The sequence below is a fragment of the Amaranthus tricolor genome, chromosome 4 (assembly GCF_026212465.1).
Source record: "Amaranthus tricolor cultivar Red isolate AtriRed21 chromosome 4, ASM2621246v1, whole genome shotgun sequence".
Taxonomy (NCBI): domain Eukaryota; kingdom Viridiplantae; phylum Streptophyta; class Magnoliopsida; order Caryophyllales; family Amaranthaceae; genus Amaranthus; species Amaranthus tricolor.
This window is the reverse complement of record NC_080050.1, coordinates 225,661-249,099: the sequence shown is the minus strand read 5'-3', so window position 1 is coordinate 249,099 and position 23,439 is coordinate 225,661. Positions and strand designations below refer to the sequence as shown.

General features: G+C 33.2%; 1 protein-coding gene across 1 annotated transcript; it reads right to left on the bottom strand.

Annotated features, from left to right (window-relative positions):
- Nucleotides 1-18,681: 18,681 nt before the first annotated feature.
- On the bottom strand, nt 18,682-23,205 carry LOC130810500 (multiple C2 domain and transmembrane region protein 5-like). The gene is made up of 2 exons (XM_057676588.1): nt 22,930-23,205; nt 18,682-21,797 (listed from the first exon to the last, which is right to left on the bottom strand). Exon 2 carries the CDS (start codon nt 21,763-21,765, stop codon nt 18,778-18,780), a length of 2,988 nt encoding a protein of 995 aa, XP_057532571.1. The 5' UTR covers nt 21,766-21,797; nt 22,930-23,205; the 3' UTR covers nt 18,682-18,777.
- Nucleotides 23,206-23,439: the final 234 nt, after the last annotated feature.

Below are 23,439 nucleotides of genomic sequence, written 5' to 3'. Positions count from 1 at the left end.
CCAATATGAGGACCCAAAATTACTTTGGGAAGAGCTAAATGAAAGATTTGGCCATAATAAAAGTGTACTTCTACCAAAAGCCATAGATGAATGGCGAGAGTTAAGATTTCAAGATTTCAAATCAATTAGTGATTATAATTCAGCCCTTCATCTGATAAAATCAAAATTAGTCTATTGTGGACAAATAATAACAGATGAAGAAATGATAGAAAAAACATTATTAACCTTTCACGTAAATAGCATTTTGTTACAACAACAATATCGTGAAAGGAATTTCCGAAAATATCATGAATTGCTGAAAACACTTCTTGTTGCGGAGCAAAATAATGAACTATTATTGAAAAATCACAACAAGAGACCGGTTGGGACTATGCCCTTTAATGAAACAAATATGATTGAGAGGAATGTGCGCCATCGAGGTCGTGGGAACTATTTTATAAGAGGCAAAGGTCGTGGAAAATATCACGAAAAGAGCGGCATGAATACTTTCGAACAAGGAAATTTCTATGGCCGTAGTCGTGGTCGTGGTCGTGGTCATGGACTTAGTCGTGGCCGTGGACATAGCCACGTTTATGAAAGAAATATATTTCCCCCCCGAAATGATAATTTTAAACAAGTCCAGAAATACAAAAGCACATGTAATAGATGTGGCATGACTGCACATTGGGGGCGAACTTGTCGTACCGCCAAACATTTAGTGGATTTATATCAAGCTTTCCAGAAAAACAAAGGAAAAGGGGCAGAAGAAAATTTTGTAAATGAAGCAAGTACATCTGGGCTCACCTTAGATGTCTCCGATTTCTTTACTGAGAATGTGAACCTCCACAAACTTGATCCCCAAGAAAAAGATAATTACATCTTTTGAGATGACTAGATGCATTTTTCTGTTTATCTAACTTGTTTTTCATTTTAAGTTGTAATTCTCTACTTATGTTTTTGTATTCAGTATTCTAGCTTTATATTAATAATATAATTTTTTTTCTTATCTTAGAAAAGAAAATGTCAGTAAATGAATCAACATTTCCTTGCCTCCTGGATAGTGGAGCAACACATACGATATAGAAAAATCTAGAATATTTTTCAAACCTAACATTGCTTGAGGCAAATGTCAATACCATATCAGGAACAACAAAATTAATCGAAGGCACTGGAAAAGCATGCATCATACTCCCTATGGGGACAAAATTAGAAATAAATGATGCACTATACTCGAGTAAATCTCGAAGAAACCTTATCAGTTTTAAGGCAATAAGGAAAAATGGATACCATATGGAAACCAAAAGTATAAATGAAAAAGAATTCTTATGCCTGACAGCAGAAACAAATGGAACGAAAATTATCCTTGAAAGGATGCCAGCATATTCATCGGGGTTGTATCTCACCCATATCCGCCCGATTGAAATAAATATGATAAGATTAGACAATAAGGAGCTATTTACTTTATGGCATGACCGCTTAGGTCATCCTGGCACTGGGATGATGTATAAAATAATAGAAAGTTCAGTCGGGCACCCACTAAGAAATATTAAGATTCCCCAGTCGAATGAGCTCTTATGCACCTCTTGTTCTCTTGACATATTTATTACTAGACCATCAGTAAATAAGATTGTTAATGAATCTCCTATATTTCTTGAAAGAATTCAAGGAGATATATGTGGTCCAATTAATCCACCATGTGGACCTTTTAGGTACTTCATGGTCTTAATAGATGCTTCCACAAGATGGTCACATGTAAGCCTTCTATCAAGTAGAAACAATGCATTTGCAAAACTACTTGCACAAATCATCAAATTGAAAAGTCATTTTCCTGATTATACAATAAAAAGTATTAGATTGGACAATGCTGGCGAATTCACATCTCAAACTTTTAATGATTATTGCATGTCAATTGGAATTAAAGTAGAACACCCTGTGCCACATGTTCACACACAAAATGGTCTTGCTGAATCTTTAATTAAGAGATTGCAATTAATTGCAAGACCACTGCTAATGAAATCAAACTTACCATCATCGGCCTGGGGTTATGCAATATTACATGCAGCATCATTGATTAGGCTAAGACCTACAGCTTATCACAAATATTCGCCAATGCAATTAGTAGCTGGTCATGAACCAAATTTTTCACATTTGAAAATCTTTGGATGCGCTGTAAATGTGCCCATTGCTCCCCCTCAACGTACAAAAATGGGTCCACAAAGAAGAATGAGAATATATGTCGGTTTTGAATCTCCATCAATTATTCGATATCTTGAACCATTAACTGGTGATCAATTTCAAGCTAGATTTGCTGATTGCCATTTTAATGAGACAATATTCCCATCCTTAGGGGGAGAGAATGTGGACTTACAGAAAAGAAATATGGAACTTATTTGGAAAGCAACACATTTAGAATATTTAGACCCAAAAACAAAATCATGTGAACAAGAAGTACAACGAATTGTTCACCTTCAAAGTGTTGCTAACCAATTACCTGATGCATTCACAGATACTAAGAGAGTTACAAAATCACATATACCAGCAGCAAATACTCCAGCTCGAATAGAAATTCCTAATGAAAAGGTAAAAAGTGATGAAATTGTTGTGCAAAGAAAGCGTGGAAGGCCACTTGGTTCAAAAGATTTAAAACCAAGAAAATTGAGAAAACTAGAAGGTGCACAAAATAATATTCAAAATGAAAATGAAAATAAAGAAGAAAATAAAGGAGAAAATCAAGACATTTCTGATAATGAAAAGGATGAAAATTATGAAATCTCAATGAATTATATTTTCTCCAAGAAAAAATGGAATCGAAAAAGGATCATTCTAAATGAATCCTTTGCTTATTCCGTAGCTATTGAAATAATAAATGATGAAAATGATCTTGAGCCAATATCGATAAATGAATGCAGAAAAAGATCTGATTGGCCAAGATGGAAAGAAGCAATTGAGGCAGAATTAAAATCATTAGAAAAAAGGGAAGTTTTTTGGGAAAATTTTACAAACTCCAAACGGCATAAAACCCGTAGGCTTCAAATGGGTATTTGTAAGAAAAAGAAATGAGAAAAATAAAATTGTCAGATACAAGGCAAGACTTGTAGCTCAAGGTTTTTCTCAGATGCCAGGAGTTGATTATAAAGAAACCTATTCCTCAGTAGTTGATGCAACAACACTTAGATTTTTGGTAAGTTTAACAGTTTCTCAATCTCTACACATGAGATTGATGGATGTCGTAACTGCATATTTATATGGGTCACTCGACACAGACATCTATATGAAGGTCCCTGAAGGGCTAAACTTACCAATAAAAAATGTACCCAGAGAAATGTTTTCTATAAAATTAAAGAAATCATTGTATGGGTTAAAGCAATCTGGGCGAATGTGGTATAATTGTTTGAGTGTATATCTTATGAAAGCAGGATTCAAAAACGACCAAATTAGCCCATGTGTATTCATCAAACGATCTCAAGTAGGTTTCGTAATAATTGCTGTGTATGTAGATGACTTAAATTTGATTGGAACCCCAAGAGAAATTGAGATAACAGCTAAATATTTGATGAGAGAATTTGAGATGAAGGATTTGGGAAAAACTAAATTCTGTCTTGGTCTACGAATTGAACATTTGAAAAGTGGAATATTTGTCCATCAGTGCAATTATACTGAGAAAGTTTTGAAACGATTTTACATGGACAAGGCTCATCCACTAAGTTCCCCAATGGTGATACGATCACTAAATATAAAAGATGACCCATTCCGTCCACAAGAAGAAGACGAAGAAATTTTATGCCCGGAAGTGCCATACTTGAGTGTCATTGGTGCTTTAATGTACTTAGCAAATAATACAAGACCTGATATAGCATTTTCTGTAAATTTATTAGCTAGGTATAGTAATGCACCAACAGAAAGACATTGGAATGGAATAAAACATCTATTTCGATACCTAAAGGGAACTATAGACCTTGGATTATTTTTCCAGTCAGGAAATAATGCCGTACTCACTGGATATGCTAATGCAGGGTATCTATCTGATCCACATACGGCCAAGTCACAAACTGGATATGTATTTACATATGCAGGAACCGCAATATCTTGGAAATCAACAAAACAAACTCTAACGGCTACATCCTCAAATCATGCAGAACTGATAGCTTTATATGAAGCCAGCCGAGAGTGTGTATGGTTGAAATCCATGATCGGCCAACTCCAAAAGGATTGTGGTTTAAACGATACAACTAGGGCACCAACTACAGTGTATGAAGATAATGATGCATGTATCAACCAAGTCAGAGAAGGATACATCAAGGGAGACAGAACAAAACATTTGTCACCAAAATTATTCTTCGCACGTGACCTACAGAGAGATAAAAAGATGAAAGTCCAAGAAATTCAATCCTTTGAAAACCCTGCTGATTTATTCACAAAATCACTCCCGTCAAAGCAATTCGAATATTTAGTACGCAAGATTGGGATGTGCCGATTTCGAGACATATGTTAAACTTCAGGGGGAGAAATATGTTCACTGTACTCTTTTTTCCTTTGATCAGTTTTTTTTCCAATAGGATTTTTCCTGATAAAGGTTTTTAATGAGACAGTTTTAGGATTATGAATATCATAATAAAATTTCATACATATGTAATGCATTGAAGAGGGAGTGTTGAGATTGACAATACAAGTGAATGCATTGTCTTTCACAAATAGTGCTACACTTGTCTCCTTCACCCATCCTTTTCTATATATACACCTACATGGTATTGTAATATATACACATGAGAGGTAATAGAAAGATAAAAACAGATATAAATTTATCTCTTATACTAATGTTTCTCCTTATATTCTCTCAACCTCTTAACAGTTTTTAACTTTTAAGAACATATTTTGTAATAGTTATTAGCTTATTTGGTTGTCGGTATTAAATAGTTAAATAATTGGAATGGATAATGGTATTGGAAAGTAGATATAATTTTGATAGGAAAATCTTTGTAAATTAGTTTAATGGTCATGAGCTCACGACTGCTATATTTCAATCATCTTGTTTGTAATCGTAGGTCACCCAGACACATTAAAAGTAAGAATCAAGATGTTATATGCATATTCAAAGGACGGGTTTAAAAGAGAATTAGATGGCATTCAAATTGAATTACAAGCTACAAATGGTAGTGTGATGAGCTTTGATAATATCAAAAGGGAGAAAGCCATCCAATTTGAATCTTAAATTTCAAATACCAAAATATAATTAATTAATTTACTCTATACTTGTATTAATATGATAGGATGTACTATACTACTATGTATAGGTTGGAACTTGGAACATTACAATTCATAACTCTGCATTTTCATTACAATTCACAATTCATATACTAAATAAATGTTTGTTATTACAATTTCGTTTTATTGTTTCCTGCTTGCTATCCACTAGTAGAGCGAGCAAGTAACAAGTCACGTAAGAAGTTGGAAGTGTGAACAGGAGGTATGCTGGAAAACTAAATAGTTTGTACTTCTGTTAGTTGTTCCATGATGAATCCGCCAATGTAGCAACACATATCGGGTAAGCTGGAAAACTATATAGTCAATAGCTTTAAACCGACGACCATCCGTGCAAAATCAAATGATATTTCCTTCATCGATAAAGCAATTAAATGACGGTGGAATCCGATTCAAGACGAGTAAAAGTATAAATTAACTGGCCATTGGTTATGCAAATGGAGTTTTAGAGATTCCCAAAATTGATTTAGATGATAACACGAAATCTGCAATACGAAACATTATATATTTTGAGCAATGTCGTTATTACGACGATTCTTGCTTTATCGATTATGTATATTTCCTTGATGGATTGATAAACACAACAGAAGACATTCAAATACTTGACCCTCTTTATGGAGTCATGGATCTCTTCAACAAAGTCACCACAAACACGACTTTAAATACCTATAATTTTAGTTATGCAAACACAAGCATAGAAATGAACAGTTATGCCAATACCTCGTGGCATCGATGGAAGGCCATTTTGAAAAGGGATTTTTTGAATCATCCATGGTCTGTAAACACATATTGGTGCTTTTACTCATCCTCACCATCTTACAAGTTTATACTTGTTTCAAAGCCAATTACTTCTAATTCAGTTTAAATCACTGCTTACTTTGTAGTTTCATACTCTTTTAATGAATCATTTTTCTATTATGTCTTCTTTTCTTAACATGAAAAAATCCAGGAAAATAGTATGTAATTTGCACAACCAAAAGGATACCTTGTTACATTGTTTACGAATTGCTTGAGAGTTGTTGATTATCTCTAAAGTCTGTAGCGAGTTTGTTATGTCTTTGGGTTACTAGAAACTCTGAAAGCTGTCTTAAGATTGATGGTTACAACTGAACCTTTGCCGTCACCACATTTCCATTCAGGATATTATTAATATGTTCTGTAACACCCTATTAAAGGAAAACAACGTGTATTATTCGATTTCATCTTTAAATAGCTAAAGATTATAAATACAATTTTTCTTGGTTGCAAAAGGGTAATGAATGGCTAATGATTATAAATACAATTTTTCTTGGCTGCAACAGGTTTTATTATTCGATTTGATCTTGAAATAGCTAAACCAGGAAAAGACTTCTTTAATGGAAAATGTACTTTATTGCACAAATAGGTTGTGATACACGGACACGCCGTTGAATCTGCGTGTCGCGTGTAGGACACGTGTCGGACACGGATACGCGACGGACACGCGAAAATCCGTGTCCGACACGCTAAATGAAGTGTCCAATATTTTAATATATTTCCGGACACGCGGACACGGCAAGGACGCGAAAGGGACACGGCAAGAGTCAAGGACACGTTTTTTTTTAAAAATAAATAAATTAAAAATTAAAAATTAAAATCAGAACTTCTGAACTTCAGCATGTAGTAGTGGGGTAGGCGGGCCGGACTTTTTGGAAACCCGAGGGCTATTCCGAGTAGGTTTACGGGGTTTTTTTGGGGAAGATCTGGGTTTTTATGGAGTTGTGTAGGTGGGTTTTTTTTGGAGGAAAGTTAAGAAGAAAGGTCAGTGTCTGGAGTGATCTTTATTGTTGGAGGAAATGGATAGCTGTAAAATCTTCCATTGAAGTGAAAAAATCACTGAAAGGTTGAAACTTTTTTTTTTTACTCTGTCGTGCTTTCTCTTCTTCTATTCCCTGCTTCTCCATCTTCACTACAGCAACTATGGCAGATCCTTTGGGACAGAGAAGGGAGAACATGATCCTTTATAGAGGAAGTTCCCCCGATGACTACGACTATAGGGATTCTTTTCAGTCTGTCTTTGTTTCCAGCAAAAGCTATAGCTCAGCTTAGGCAAAAGCAACTTTTTTAATGTAGTTTTGAGGAGAGAGAAAGCTGAGAAGGAAATGAGTTAAGCTCTTTCTTTAATGGTGTTATAAATTCACCAACTTTCTATTTTTAATTTTATTTTATTCCCCTTTTCAAATTAAGATAAAGGGTATTTTATACTATTTTTCTGATCATTTGATATTATTTTAGACTTTATTTACATATATTAAATGAAAGATTGTAAAATTATCTTTAATTTGATATATTTATTATATTACTATTTTCGTGTCCCCGTGTCCGCCATTTTTAAGTTGGCGTTTTTCCGTACCCATGTCGTGTCTGTGTCCGTGTCCGTGTCCGTTTTAGTGCAACCTAGCAAATAGGTCTTAAAATTCCATGTTTGTGGATAACCTAATTGTGCAATTACATTCCTTGGAGTTGGGGCGTATTGGAATGAACATCAGCCAATATTTATCCATTTCTTGAGTGAAATGCAGGAGAGAGAAATATCAATAATGAATTGGAATTAGATTTTTTCAATGAGCCTCAGCCTATATTTATTAAGAATACACTTCACACAATAGATTTATCACAAATTCAAAAAAAAAAAATCAATACATTTTTCACGGTAAAGTGAAAAAAATAAATATAATAATCTCGGCATTAAATAGGAAAACTCTTAAAAAAAACTAACTAAATTAAGGAAAAATATAAACTAACTAAAATTAAGGATAAATAATCTCGGCATTAATTTAATCTTATTATTATTATTATTATTATTATTATTATTATTATTATTATTATTATTATTATTATTATTATTATTATTATTATTATCATTATTATTATTATTATTATTATTATTATCATTATTATTATTTTTGAAAATTAATTATATTAATAATAATAATGATAATAATATTAAATTAATAATTATTAACTAATATAATATATTAATTAAAATTTAACTTTTTAATTATATAATTTTTATTTTGAAATGTTTACTAGTTTATATGTATGAGTTATATTATTTGTCAATAATTTATATTATTAAATATTTATTAAATTAATATAATTAATGTAATTAAAACTAACTTTAGAACATCCAAGGTCGGGCAGCATTATCTACACTAGTGGAAAAAACCTCATTTGCTGCGGTTTTTTGGCCATTATTTGCTGCGGTTTTGGCCACAAGCAATAGTGATGGCAGCAAATGGCCTGTTTTAAATGTTGCGGTTCAAAACCGCAGCAAAAAGGAGCATTATTTGCTGCGGTCAGCACCAAAACCGCAGCAAATAAAGAGGCCTATTTGCTGCGGTCAACCTCAAAACCGCAGCAAATACTCCTCTTTATTTGCTGCGGTTTTGAGGCTGACCGCAGCAAATACTTGGTCTTTTTTTTTCCTTTTTCGTTTTGTACTAATAATAATCAAATAATAATGTACAATATAATAACAATGATTAATCCAATAATCCAATGATAATCACAAATAATCACCATTAATCTCTTTGTAATAATAAACTCTCGCTCGATCGTATAAATAATATAATATTATGTACGTACATGATCCAAATATGGGTAGCCCACAAGCCAAGATAAGCCAAGCCAAGACAAATCAAGGAGGATACATGGCTGAGCAACCTACCAATTGGATGTTCACTAACTTACCTGTTGCCCTTGCTGACTTTTGCATAAAGGCTAAGGAGGATCATCTTCAAATGGGACTGAACATCATCATGGATGCAAGGAACAAGCATAAGCATACATTAACAAAAGCATGGCATGAACAAAGAAGCATGAACAGAAGGCTGATTCCACGCCAGCAAGCTGCTGAACAGCAAAGGCATCAAACTGCCTGGCAGCCCACCTTGCGAGCATTGCAACGTTTAGCTTGGTGTGTGTATGAGCGTGAGACTTCGAGGAATGGCATCTTTGGACAAGAAGGAAGAAGCCAAGACTCAGAGCTAGCACGGAGAATACTCACAGAACCCACAAGACCAGCCCCAAGGTCGCTTGTTCGCCAACTGTTCGATAGTGGCTGAGTCAGAACACTTAGGCTATTTTTGTTCTGTTTTATTTGCTTTATTTTGCACGTGTTTGTAATAATAGGCACGGGGTAGTTTAGTTTGTTAAAACCCCCAACTAGCCGTTAGACATTGCTCTATATAAAGGGCATGATCATTGTAACAAAAACTCAGATTTGGTTTATGAAAAAGTCCATTCAGTAATTGTGAGCAATTACATCTTGAGTATTACCTTTGTGAGTGAAGCAAGGGAGGTATTCAATCAATTCCACGAGGATTAGGAGAGTGAATCTTAATCTTAGTGTGAGGAAGAGGCCAATTGGTTGAGTGAAGACCAATTTGTTTCTATCCACGACATAGAACCATCCCCACGGATTGTTCTTGTCACCCTTCTGTTTTCACACAAAACAGAAGGTTTGTTGTTCTTTGTGTACATTCATAGTGTTCTTGGCCATATTCTTGAAGGCATTAAGGGGGTTCTTGGATCATTCCACCCCGTACATGCATCAGTACATATATATAATATTATATACATTAATTAAAGTCCTAAAAAATCTATACTAATTACAAAAATTAGCAAGATACGCGGCAATCTTGTCTTTTAATTCGCGCATCTCTCCACTTCTTAGAGGGCGTGTTTCTTTCGGAATATCGTATAAAACCTATAATATAATATAAAATTAAAAGATTAATAAACATTAGATTTTACCAATAATATAATAATAATTTAAGAACGTAACAAATACTTATGGCATCTATGTTTTCGACTCCAACCTCCTTCACGGATTTTAAGATATCGTCCATGTATTTAAGAGTGTAGTAGCCGCAATCAACGGAATCAGAAGGTTGTCGAAAGCACTAAGAGAAAATAGATGTTAGTGCCAAAAAAGCAAAAAATCGCAACTTAATACGTAATTTCTAGCATATGACTATGATTTTCAATTCTAACCAATTCAACACAATAATATATACCAAATAGTGTTGTGTGCCAAGTTTCGTGCAAAACAAACCAAGTTTCAGCTACTTTATGCGCAAAAGTGGCAAAAACGCTTAAAAACGCATAAAATCGCAACTTAACACGTAATTTCTAGCATATGACTATGATTTTCAATTCTAACCACTTCAACACAATAATATATACCAAATAGTGTTGTGTGCCAAGTTTCGTGCAAAACAAACCAAGTTTGAGCTACTTTATGCGCAAAAGTGGCAAAAACGCTTAAAATCGCAACTTAACACGTAATTTCTAGCATATGACTATGATTTTCAATTCTAACCACTTCAACACAATAATATATACCAAATAGTGTTGTGTGCCAAGTTTCGTGCAAAACAAACCAAGTTTGAGCTACTTTATGCGCAAACGTGTCAAAAACGGTTAAAAACCCTTAAAATCGCAACTTAACACGTAATTTCTAGCATATGACTATGATTTTCAATTCTAACCACTTCAACACAATAATATATACCAAATAGTGTTGTGTGCCAAGTTTCGTGCAAAACAAACTAAGTTTGAGCTACTTTATGCGCAAAAGTGGCAAAAACGCTTAAAAACGCATAAAATCGCAACTTAACACGTAATTTCTAGCATATGACTATGATTTTCAATTCTAACCACTTCAACACAATAATATATACCAAATAGTGTTGTGTGCCAAGTTTCGTGCAAAACAAACCAAGTTTGAGCTACTTTATGCGCAAACGTGCCAAAAACGGTTAAAAACCCTAAAAATCGCAACTTAACACGTAATTTCTAGCATATGACAATGATTTTCAATTATAACCACTTCAACACAATAATATATACCAAATAGTGTTGTGTGCCAAGTTTCGTGCAAAACAAATCAAGTTTGAGCTACTTTATGCGCAAAAGTGCCAAAAACGCTTAAAAACGCATAAAATCGAATTTGAGAGCTCTATATAAGGAGACAGCAGCTGCATGTAATAGCACGTGCGTTTTAGTTAGGTGTGTGCTAATATAGCCGTTATGTTAGTTGAGAGCTCTATTGAACCATATTGGGATGGTTCAAGGATGACTAGTACAAGAAGCAAGGATACAAAGCAAGGCAATGAGTCATATTCAAGTAATGAAGCAGATTCAACAATAAAAACAGAAGATTCAGAAACTTCAGCAAAACAAAGTCAGACAGAAACTCACAAACAGCTGACCTTGCAGCCCTCTTCCAGATCAACCAGGAAAGATTCAGTAGCCATGCAAAGTGGATTTGGAATCTTGGGACTTCGGACTTCGCACCTTGTCCCAAGAACATTACTATACATCATTAAAAACCCATGGAAATCAATGATGAAGGTCAGCCAGTCAACAGCTAGCCTGGAACAGAACAGAGCACAACTGATTACTTCCGCACTGACCAGCTAACGTTGAGGACTTGTGCTAGAACGAGCCTAGACTCCTTAGGGGACTCTAAGGGTAGATTTGGAATCTTTACACTTGGATCTACCTACCATGATTCAAGGTTACAATTAACAACCATTGAAAGAACCCTAGACAAGTGGATGAAGGTCACCCACTCAACAGCTGGTTCAAACAAAACAACATTGATCTTCTGACCAGCATACCTTGTGAGTTATGTCCAAATCGTATCTCTTGACCTATGGGACCACCAAGGGTAGAAATGGAATCTTCATACAAGGATCTTTTCATCAAGACTCTAAGTGTCCATTTCCAAGCATGGAAAGTCATTCAAAAAGTGAGCCCAAGGTCACCCAGTCGCCAGTTTTAGTTTGAAGGCATTGTAGAGTATTTTAGTTGTCTGTTATGTTTTTAAGTGTGCAAATTTTTTACACGTGGTTGTTTTTAGCCGTTAGAGTATAGAAATCTATAAATAAGACTCTAGGCCTCGTGTAAATGTATCCTTTGATACATTGCCACAACTGACACATGGGCAATAAAAACCAACTCCCCCCGTCCTAACTTGATGTTCAACAGCAATACTACAAAATTCTAATACGCCATCAATAAATTTCGACGATTCAATGCTTCCATACATCCAAGAACGATCTTTTGTCATCCTAATTAGTGTGATTAATTGATTCAAAACAAAATTATTACACAACTTTTAAACATATATAATTATTTCTAACAAACATATTTAACCCTAAAAAAATATACTCTTATTTATACCAAGTCTATTTAACCCTAAATATACATACTTCATATTCTAATTCTATACTTCATACTTCAATATTAAGCACTACATTGTAAATAAAATCATATTCTAATTCTAATAGTTAAAGACATAACTATAACAACAAACCACATTTTTAACCAATTACACAAATATTTAACAAACTAATCACATAAACTTGAATAATGTAAAATTCACAAATAGTAAAATTTTGCTCAAATAGTATCCAGATTTGCAAATAACAATTCAAACAAAAATTCAGTACATTACTAAATTGCATGTTAAACAATAAAGATATGAACTTGCAAATTAGTAAAATAAATATAATTACCTTGATTTCGCGTGAGTTATGTTATCTACAACGAAAAACAAAGAAACAAAATTAGTATACAAACGATTGCCGTAATTTTTGAGTTTTTCCATGAATATCTTGCAAAACTTAAATGCTTAACAAATTAAAAGGAGAAAAAATACCTTAATGTCGTGGGTTTTGAAGATGAACAAGACCCAAGTATTAAATTTCGTAGGTTTATGAACCAAGAAGATGAAGAACTGTTAACACTACAGCGTTTTTCGATAGTTTGCAAATGAAGATGAAGAATGACTTTGAAGAAATTGTTGTACGTTACGTTTGTGAAGCGTTTTTTCAATGGAGAAGATGATGAAGTTTGATGAAGTTTGATGAAGAGCAGATGATGAAGTTTGATGATGAACAAGAACAGTAGAAGTTTGAAGTTTGAAGTATGGAGAAGATGAAGATGAACACAACAAACGAACACAAATTTTGATGCTTAATCTTACGTTGGTGAAGATGAAGAACGATATGTTGTAGTCGAGTTTTTTCAATGGGTTTGAGAGAACGATACGTTGTAGTCGAGTTTTGTGAAAAAAGAATGGCGGGTTATTGAATTTGCTGTGTATTGTATGTATGTGTAAACTGACGAGAACGAAGCGTGTTGTGTATATTATACAATTACAACGGTTATTTGCTGCGGGCCCTAGCCAACCGCAGCAATTAATGCTTTTTTTTTTTTAATTTTGCTGTGTAACGGTAATTTTTAGGATTATTTGCTGCGGTCCATAGCCTAACCGCAGCAATTAATGTTGGTGCTAAGTATTTGCTACGGTCAAGCCAAAAAAGCCGCAGCAATTAATTGTTTTTTTTTTCAATTTTTGTCCTATTTATTACTGCGAATATACAAAAACCGCAGCAAATGATAAGCAACAAATACGTTTTTTTCCACTAGTGCTAGGTTACAAAAATTTCCTATCCGTAAAAAAACTACCTACATTGTCCCCTAAGTTTTTAAAGTCCTGCAAATGTAAGATAATTTTTCAAATAGTATGTAAATTATAATAATCAATATAAATATTATGTTACTTTAAAATATAAAATAAAACATAAATTAAGTTAATTATATGTTAGATAAATAAACATTAATAATAAAAATTTTAAATAAATAATAATTAGGTTTAATAATTAAAAAATAAAAATATTAAATATTAAATAAATAATAATTTAGTTTAATAATTAAAATTTCAAATAAATTTACAATACAATAGAAAATATTAAATAAACACAAAAATTCAAAAAATAAATTCTTCGAAGCCCGGTCGCGCGCGACCAAACCGCGGAGGAGTCGCACAAAACACACGATTGAACCATGGCTCTGTCGCGTGAAATGCGCGACTAAACAACAATTCAGTCGTGCGTTTTGTGCTATTCCTCCGCAGTTGGGCTATACCTGTGTATAGTGTATTCTTGCTTCTGTATAAATATAGGCGGAGGCTCATTGTGTGAAGTGTATTCTTGCTTTGAATAAATATAAGCTGAGGCTCATTGAAAAAATCTAATTCCAATTCATTATTGATGTTACTTTCTCCTGCATTTCACTCAAGAAATGGATAAATATTGGCTGATGTTCATTCCAATACGCCCCAGCTCCAAGGAATGTAATTGCACAATTAGGTTATCCACAAACATGGAAATTCAAGACCTGCTTGTGCAATAAGGTACATTTCCCATTAAAGAAGTCTTTTCCTGGTTTAGCTAAGCTATTTCAAGATCAAATCGAATAATAGATACTGTTGCAACGAAGAAAAATTGTATTTATAATCTTTAGCCATTCAATGTATATAATTTTTCTTGGTTGCAATAGTGTAATGAATGGCTAAAGATTAGAAATACAATTTTTCTTGGCTGCAACAGGTTCTATTATTCGATTTGATCTTGAAATAGCTAAACCAGGAAAAGACTTCTTTAATGGAAAATGTACCTTATTGCACAAACAGGTCTTGAAATTCCATGTTTGTGGATAACCTAATTGTGCAATTACATCCCTTTGAGTTGAGGCGTATTGGAATGAACATCAGCCAATATTTATCCATTTCTTGAGTGAAATGCAGGAGAAAGAAATATCAATAATGAATTGGAATTAGATTTTTTTTCAATGAGCCTCATCCTATATTTATTCAAAGCAAGAATACACTTCACACAATAGATTTATCACAAATTCAAAAAAAAAAATAATCAATACATTTTTCACGGTAAAGTGAAAAAAATAAATATAATAATCTCGGCATTAAAATAGGAAAACTGTTAAAAAAAACTAACTAAAATTAAGGAAAAATATAAACGAACTAAAATTAAGGAAAAATAATCTCGGCATTAATTTAATCTAATTATTATTATTATTATTATTATTATTATTATTATTGAAAATTAATTATATTAATAATAATAATAATATTAAATTAATAATTATTAACTAATATAATATATTAATTAAATATTTATTAAATTAATATAATTAATGTAATTAAAACTAACTTTAGAACATCCAAGGTCGGGCAGCATTATATAGGTTACGCAAATTTCCTATCCGTAACAAATCCACCTACATTATGCCCTAAGATTTCAAAGTCCTGTAAATATAAGATAATTTTTCAAATAGTATGTAAATTATAATAATCAATATAAATATTATGTTACTTTAAAATATAAAATAAAACATAAATTAAGTTAATTATATGTTAGATAAATAAACATTAATAATTAAAATTTTAAATAAATAATAATTAGGTTTAATAATTAAAAAATAAAAATATTAAATATTAAATAAATAATAATTTAGTTTAATAATTAAAATTTCAAATAAATTTACAATACAATACAAAATATTAAATAAACACAAAAATTCAAAAAATAAATTCTTCGAAGCCCGGTCGCGTGCGACCAAACCGCGGAGGAGTCGCACAAAACACACGATTGAACCATGGCTCTGTCGCGTGAAATGCGCGACTAAACAACAATTCAGTCGTGCGTTTTGTGCTATTCCTCCGCAGTTGGGCTATACCTGTGTATAGTGTATTCTTGCTTCTGTATAAATATAGGCGGAGGCTCATTGTGTGAAGTGTATTCTTGCTTTGAATAAATATAAGCTGAGGCTCATTGAAAAAATCTAATTCCAATTCATTATTGATGTTACTTTCTCCTGTATTTCACTCAAGAAATGGATAAATATTGGCTGATGTTCATTCCAATACGCCCCAGCTCCAAGGAATGTAATTGCACAATTAGGTTATCCACAAACATGGAATTTCAAGACCTGCTTGTGCAATAAGGTACATTTCCCATTAAAGAAGTCTTTTCCTGGTTTAGCTAAGCTATTTCAAGATCAAATCGAATAATAGAACCTGTTGCAGCCAAGAAAAATTGTATTTCTAATCTTTAGCCATTCATTACATTGAATGGCTAAAGATTATAAATACAATTTTTTCTTGGTTGCAACAGGGTAATGAATGGCTAAAGATTATAAATACAATTTTTCTTGACTGCAACAGGTTCTATTATTCGATTTGATCTTGAAATAGCCAAACCAGGAAAAGACTTCTTTAATGGAAAATGTACCTTATTGCACAAACAGGTCTTGAAATTCCTTGTTTGTGGATAATCTAATTGTGCAATTACATTCCTTGGAGTTGGGGCGTATTGGAATGAGCATCAACCAATGTTTATCCATTTCTTAAGTGATATGTAGGAGAAAGAAATATCAATAATGAATTGGAATTAGATTTTTTCAATGAGCCTCAACCTATATTTATTCAAAGCAATAATACACTTCACATAATGAGCCTCCGCCTATATTTATACAGAAGCAAAAGTACACTATACACAGGTATTTATAACAAAAGTGAATTAAAGTTTTATTTAGGTATTTGATTGCATGGAAAGATGATGTATCATATTGCAAAACATTTCTTTAAAGGAAAAGAACGTGTATTAGAAACATTTATAATTTTATACATTCATGAATAAACTTTGTAGGTGGATAACTAATGAGACAAAAAAACATTGTATTAATTTTGACCCAAATTACTTTTTACTAATTTGCGGAGCAGTTAACTACAAAAGAGTAATAAGTAGTCATAAGATTTTTCTCCTAGTGATAATGCTTACATGGTTTAGAGGTGAATTTTGAAATTTACAATGAATTAAAACATTGGTTTATTTTTTTTGTTTAGATAATTGATAATTGATTTCGGTCATAAACACAATTGATTTAAAATTAACTATTATAATTTATTACAAATTTAAAGAAAAAAAAATATAGTCAACACATTTTTCACGGTAAAGGCAAAAAAAATGAATATAATAAGTCTCGGCATTAAAGTAGAAAAATTTCTAAAAAACTATCTATAATTTAGGAAAAATTAATTGTTTCATCAATTTAAAATGTCATCAAGTTTTATTGATATAATATAATACTCCCTTCAATTCAATTTAAGTGTCCACTTTGGGTTGGACATGGATTTTATGAGAACGGTAGTTGGGGTATTTTAACTGACTATAATAATTATAAATGTGGTAGTTGGAGTATTTTAAGTGATTATAATAATTATAAAGGTGATAGTTAGGGTATTTTAAGTAATATAAATGGGGGTATTATGGTCTTTATTTGTGTGAACATAGGGTATTAAGGTAAAAAATCTTTGCCAAAAAAGAAAAATGGACAAATAGGTTGAATTTACTTAAAAAGGAAAGTGGACATTTAAAAAGAATCGAAGGAAGTAATAATTTATAAATGATAAAAAAATATAAAATTAACAATAAATTTGTTAAAAATCATAGTCCCAAAAAGCCCTCTAATGCAAATGCAATCATGACAAACAAAAACTTATCTCCATAATAAAGGGTGTTGGAGATGGTGATTCAAACTAAATCTATGTATCAGCTGGGAATCAGAAAATGCGTATAAGACCAATGCTTTGCTGCTAATGAGTGTCGTTATGCTATTTTTGATTGAGTTAACCAACGAGAATTTTCAAAAGATAGATTATTTTTATTGAATGATACGTAATATGTACATGGTGCACTTCTATATCTTAATACAAATCATTTCGTGCTGTACGAGTTTCTATATTAGTAAGAATATAACAAAATGACAAAATAGGATATCTTTTATACATTAGAAAAATGGAAAACAGAAGTTATAACATTTGCAACAATGATGCCAATGAAGGACATTTGATCTACAATATATATATATATATATATATATATATATAGGGGAGGGATTCATTGAGAAGGGGTTGAAAATGATGGTGAGAAGAACTCTACACCTTTGATTTCACTAAAATAAAAAAAATTTATGGTCACGATTGAGCCAAAAACTCATAATTGTAAAAGTAACTATGTTACACAAAAAGGTAACTATAAAATAATTTTTAAAATGTTCTTAATTTATAATATAGTATCCCTTTTTGTATATATAGTAACCAAACAAAATTAAACAAAAATCCTTCTCACCGTTCCCATTTTAAAATCCTTCTTATTTGATCCTACATCTATCTATCTATATTATATATATATATGAAGAAGTTTCAGTGAGAACCATTCTTATATGAGAACCGTGAGAACCAATTAGCCTCACAAGTGTTACTTTTTACTAAAAAGGTGTGACTTTTAGGCAAAAAAGTGTTACTATTTTTTATGATACTATAAGCAAAAGTGTTACTTAAAAAAAAATTCTGAAAAAACTCATAAAAAAGTGTTAATTTTCGAAAAAAAACATATTACTTTGTAACATGTTTGCGTTTTTGAAAAAAATATTTTTTCCCAAAAGTAATACTTTTTTTTTACTAAAAAGTACCAGCTTTTTTTTAAAACAAAAGTAACATATATATATGTATATATATATATATATATATATATTAAATCACTTAAATCCCAGAAAGAAATCATCCATAATTAAGGTCCAAAATAGAGAGTAGTCGCCCTACAATCACAAAACCAATCACCAAAGAGTTCCCAACAAAATTATTTACAGCATGTAATCCGTCTTTGCGGGCAATCTTCTAAAGAAATTCATAGGTGCAGCAGGATACTTGTTTCGGAACCTAGGATGCCTCATAACATAAAATCCACTTAGAAGGGCCATAACTTTGAATGGTGTAGCATACAGAACAAAAGCAGCCATAAGACAGAATGTCAAGAATATCAACGAGGCTCGTGGGTCCCGCCAACTCAACAGAGCTTGAGCCCTCTCTCCCTGCGCGGCTACATCACCCAACACGGACTGCACTTTGGAACTTATGCTCCTAAGTCGATCATACCTTCTCCGCACCACTTCTGAACCTTTTGTAGTAGGAAAGGTGTCAAACTCTTCATCAAGCTCATCTGGGGATATTGTGTCAGCATAAGAGATCTTAGTGTCCATGTGAGGAGGGTTTTTTGGTCTATACCGGTAATTCCAACACCCGATCAGAAACATGTAAAGGAACACTGTTGGAAGAATTAGCTCAGGAAAACAAACCAGCATAATAAACAGCAAGTGAACTAGCACTGTTGTAATTGAGTTTTTCCAAACACACACGTCCAAGAACCATTTTCCAATTGCAAGCAAGCCTTGGAGTAGGGAGACTATGCGATAGAAGTTAGCCTTGCTTCTTCTCATACTCCAAAAATGCGCATCCACATCACACATATACTCCACCACTTCCTTCTTCAAAGGGGGTTCAGCTCTACTGAGCCTAGATGCTAACACATTTATTGCATGATGTCTTAACAGATTAGTCTGCATCAAAGACAATGGTCTAGAGTAGTGCATTTTGGGGAGAAGTGGCTTTGTGTACATAAACATCATGTTAGTCATGTTTGTACAAGAAAACCGAATAGCCAAATGCAACTCTCCCATCTTCTTTACACCAGATGGTTGGAGGACTAGCAAGGGGTACGAGTGAGTGTACACACGCCCTGCTTCAAGTGTAGAGATTCGAATTCTCACCTTTCCGATTATACTATCTTTGTTGCCGAGGAGCTGTCCATTGTCAAAGACACCTATTGTAAGAACAGTTGCAGGATCATATACTTCCCATGTGTATTGTTCGTTATACTTTGGGCTTAAACTATCAATTATGGTTCTAGTGCGTACCCATTTCTGGCAGTACTTTGCCACACAAAAAGTATCTGCTGTTCCTCTTCCATCTCTGGTTTTCATTGGGTGAAGTCCCTCTGCATTCAGTATTCCTAATTCAAGAACACCAATTGTAGATTTCCATAGTTGCTTCAGACTTGGTCTTAGATCACTACTGTAGTAAGTAGATTCATTCAAGACATGGTACCCGCCATCAAGGCTTATACGGGCATGTAACTTACTAGCAAACTTGACTTTTTTCTCCCCCTCAACATCAGAAGTGCTCGGTTTCTGAAGGTTGAACCATTGACCGGGAAAAATCTTGTCATCAGGGCGTTTTCTTACAGCATTATTATTAGTTAAAGGGATAATCAGCTTGCTAATTGTTTCTTCTTTGCCGGGACCCACCCGATCTTCAACAGTGAGGATCAAAGACTCATCAAAAGGTTCAGCAGCAACAAACATCAAGTCCTCATTCCAGAAGGGATTTCCCATCCTGGTTTGAACATTCTTTGTCTTTAAAATTTGGGCTCCAAGCTGTGCCTTGACATAACAATCAGGAAAACGACCTTTATCTGTTGTAATCAAATCTTGAGCCTCGATTATATTGACTCTAAGATACCATAATCTCGGGGAATGATAGACTTTTGAACGGATATGATTATAAGCTGAAGCTGACATATCAGGAGGAGCCATTGCATCAGAATGCCAAGCATCAGGAAAAGCCTCATCTGCTTGTGTACCAAACCAAACAGCTAGCATTAGTTCCCCATTTAAAATCTTCTCCGCTTTCTTGTCCTCAAGACGATACCATTGAGGGGCCAATGGACTATCAGGGGGTTCCCTTCTGGGTACCTCATGAAGTTCAAATCGGATGATTCCAACAAAATCATCCTTCACCAAATCTTTGTCTTTCACCACAACTTCAAGAGTAGACGTCTGCAGACGGTCGCTGGAGAAGGCAAACACTTCATTCCATTCGGGATCCTTCTTTTTCTCAAAATGCTTAGTTACCCCTTTGTAATTCCCAATTTTAACCTCAACGAATGGATCAAGACTTCCTGTAACATCCATGGTAGGAAGATCACGAGCTTTTACCACACGAACAAACAGGAAAGACATCTGTTCAACAAGATCATAGGTGCTAACTGGTTTGTTATAAGGACGGATCACTCGTCCTCCAACAACTCTTCCACCACCAAGATAAGGGCTTGTCTCTTTGAGCTTGTAATCAAATGCCTGTGCTGGAATCCCTGGACTAAATTGCACAACTTTTGGAGGCTGTGTTTCAGATATAGCAGCTGAAGCGGATTGAGTCACTTGAGGCTGAGGCTGACTTGGAGTGCTGTCCTGCTTCGGAAGATGCCAGAAGGTGTGCCTGGAACCCGACTTTGTTTCCTTAGAAACTGATCTTGGGATCTCATTTTCAGCTTCTCGGTCTTCAGAAAACAGCAAATCTGATTCCACTACAGGAGGTGGCATGGATAGTCGAATGGAAGGATCATCAGTAATAAACACTTTTAACCCAAGTTCTCCTTTCACACGTGAGAAAATATGTCGTTTCTCCAAGGGAAAGTAAAACTCAGCAGCATCCGAATAAGGGACAAACGATGATCCACTTATGCAGACTTTACCAAGGAAGTCTTTGGAATGGTTTAATTTATTGTAACTATAAACCAAGGCTTCAAGTGTAAGATTGAAAAGATTGTTTGGATCAGAAATGTTGAAATAAAATGTTTCGTTCCAAACGGGGTTCAGGTCTTTTTCTTTGGTACTAGTACGAAATCTCTGATCATCAAATTTCAGCTCAACATAGGCACTCGATGAGCCTTCACCATCTTTAGCCACTAGGTCATGTGCTGCTGTAACTTCTACCCCCAGCTTAAAATTGTTCATTTCAGATGTACAAGCTAAGCTTTGAATTTCTCCTGAAAAGTAGAACAGAAATGATAATATGTTCAGATTTCTGCAGAACTAGTGATGCAAAATAATAAGTTGTATATTAGGCCGTGACAATTTGTCACATAATCACCATGTGGGCCCACTCGTATGGACACACCAACATGACACCCATGGGCTTGGGCCCACAAAGACACGGGTAATAAGCATTCACTTGCATACACATCATTAATTCTGAACAGTTAACCAATTTGCATGATTCAGCTAAAACAGTGAGGTGATCAAGGATCAATATACCTAACTTTCAAACATACATGATTATTCCATTGTAAGTATAGTTCACTAAATTAACAAAATCAACAAAAGAAAATATTTCTATGATATACAAATCCAAAGTTTGCATCTTCGAACCAACTAATTAGATAAAATAGGCCAGCTCTTAAAGCTCCAATCAAAAAATTGAATCAATAAATGAAAAAAAAAAAAAGATTCAGCATGTACAATACTAGTATTTCACTTCAAGCCATTCATTCTTAGTTACTGCTGTTTGGCAAAATTACTATTGGAGGAAATTTCAAAAATTTTGGGATAAAAGGAAGTGCAGGATTTAAATAACACAGCAAAGTTAGGAACTTTCAAAAATTATACTACTACCCTTTTGATCAAAATCAATAGATAAAGAGAAAAGTTGAAAAAAGGATGAATCTCTTGGAATAAATTTCTGAATATCTAAATTTATCAGTCAAAAAATCAAAATTGTGGGAATATTCTAAAAGTATTCAGATATACCCAATAAAACAGAAGCATTAAAAAAAGTTCCTCTGTTTTCCTACAAATTTCAACACTACATTCAAAACTCAAAATTTCCAATAATTCAACAGAAATCAAACTTATTAAAGTAATAAAAACTAAATCACAATTAATCTTATATTAATAGTTGATATTTTCAGAACAGATTCAAGGATAAACAAAATGATTCAAAACTCAAAAACAGAACTACATGTGCCCAGAAATTAATCAAATTCAATTACCACTAATTTAAGAAAACCCAAAATCTTAAGAGAATAAATAATCAAAATCCAATAATTTTCATTTCAAAAATGAAACAAAATCAGTATAATAACAAAAACGAAATTGTTTTGTTAAGTTTATTGTTTATACCTATACTTATACTTCAATGGATGAATCTGATAAAAATTGAACTCCAAAATGTATTGAATTCATGAAACAATGGAGAATTTGAATGGGTCGTTTGAGAGAGGAAGAGAAGAAGAAAAGTTATAGAAAGTGTTCACGTAATTTCCCAGGAGAGAGAAGCTGAAATGTGTGTTTTGAGTATGAGAAAGACAGAGTCTTCGAAGACTTGGGGGGTGTTTGGCACATGGATTTCAAAAGAGGGAATGGAAAATGAGATTAAAAAGTGTGCAAGTCTTTAATAAAAATATGGTGAAGAGGGTGTTATTGACTTTGATTTTTATCACTTTTATTTAAGTTTTTAATATAACAAATAAGGGATAAGACTTTTTATCTTAAAGTCTCATTTTAAAAGTATCATTTTAAAGTCTTACAAATTTCATTCTTTTGTGGCAAACACCCCCTTAATATTTGTCTGTTTTTGTAGTTTGTGAATACTTTTTTCTTTCAACTAATACAAAATTTTTAGTCGTTACA

Coding starts and splice junctions, on each gene's coding strand:
- LOC130810500 (XM_057676588.1), bottom strand. CDS start 21,765: ATGAACAATTTTAAGCTGGGGGTAGAAGTTACAGCAGCACATGACCTA.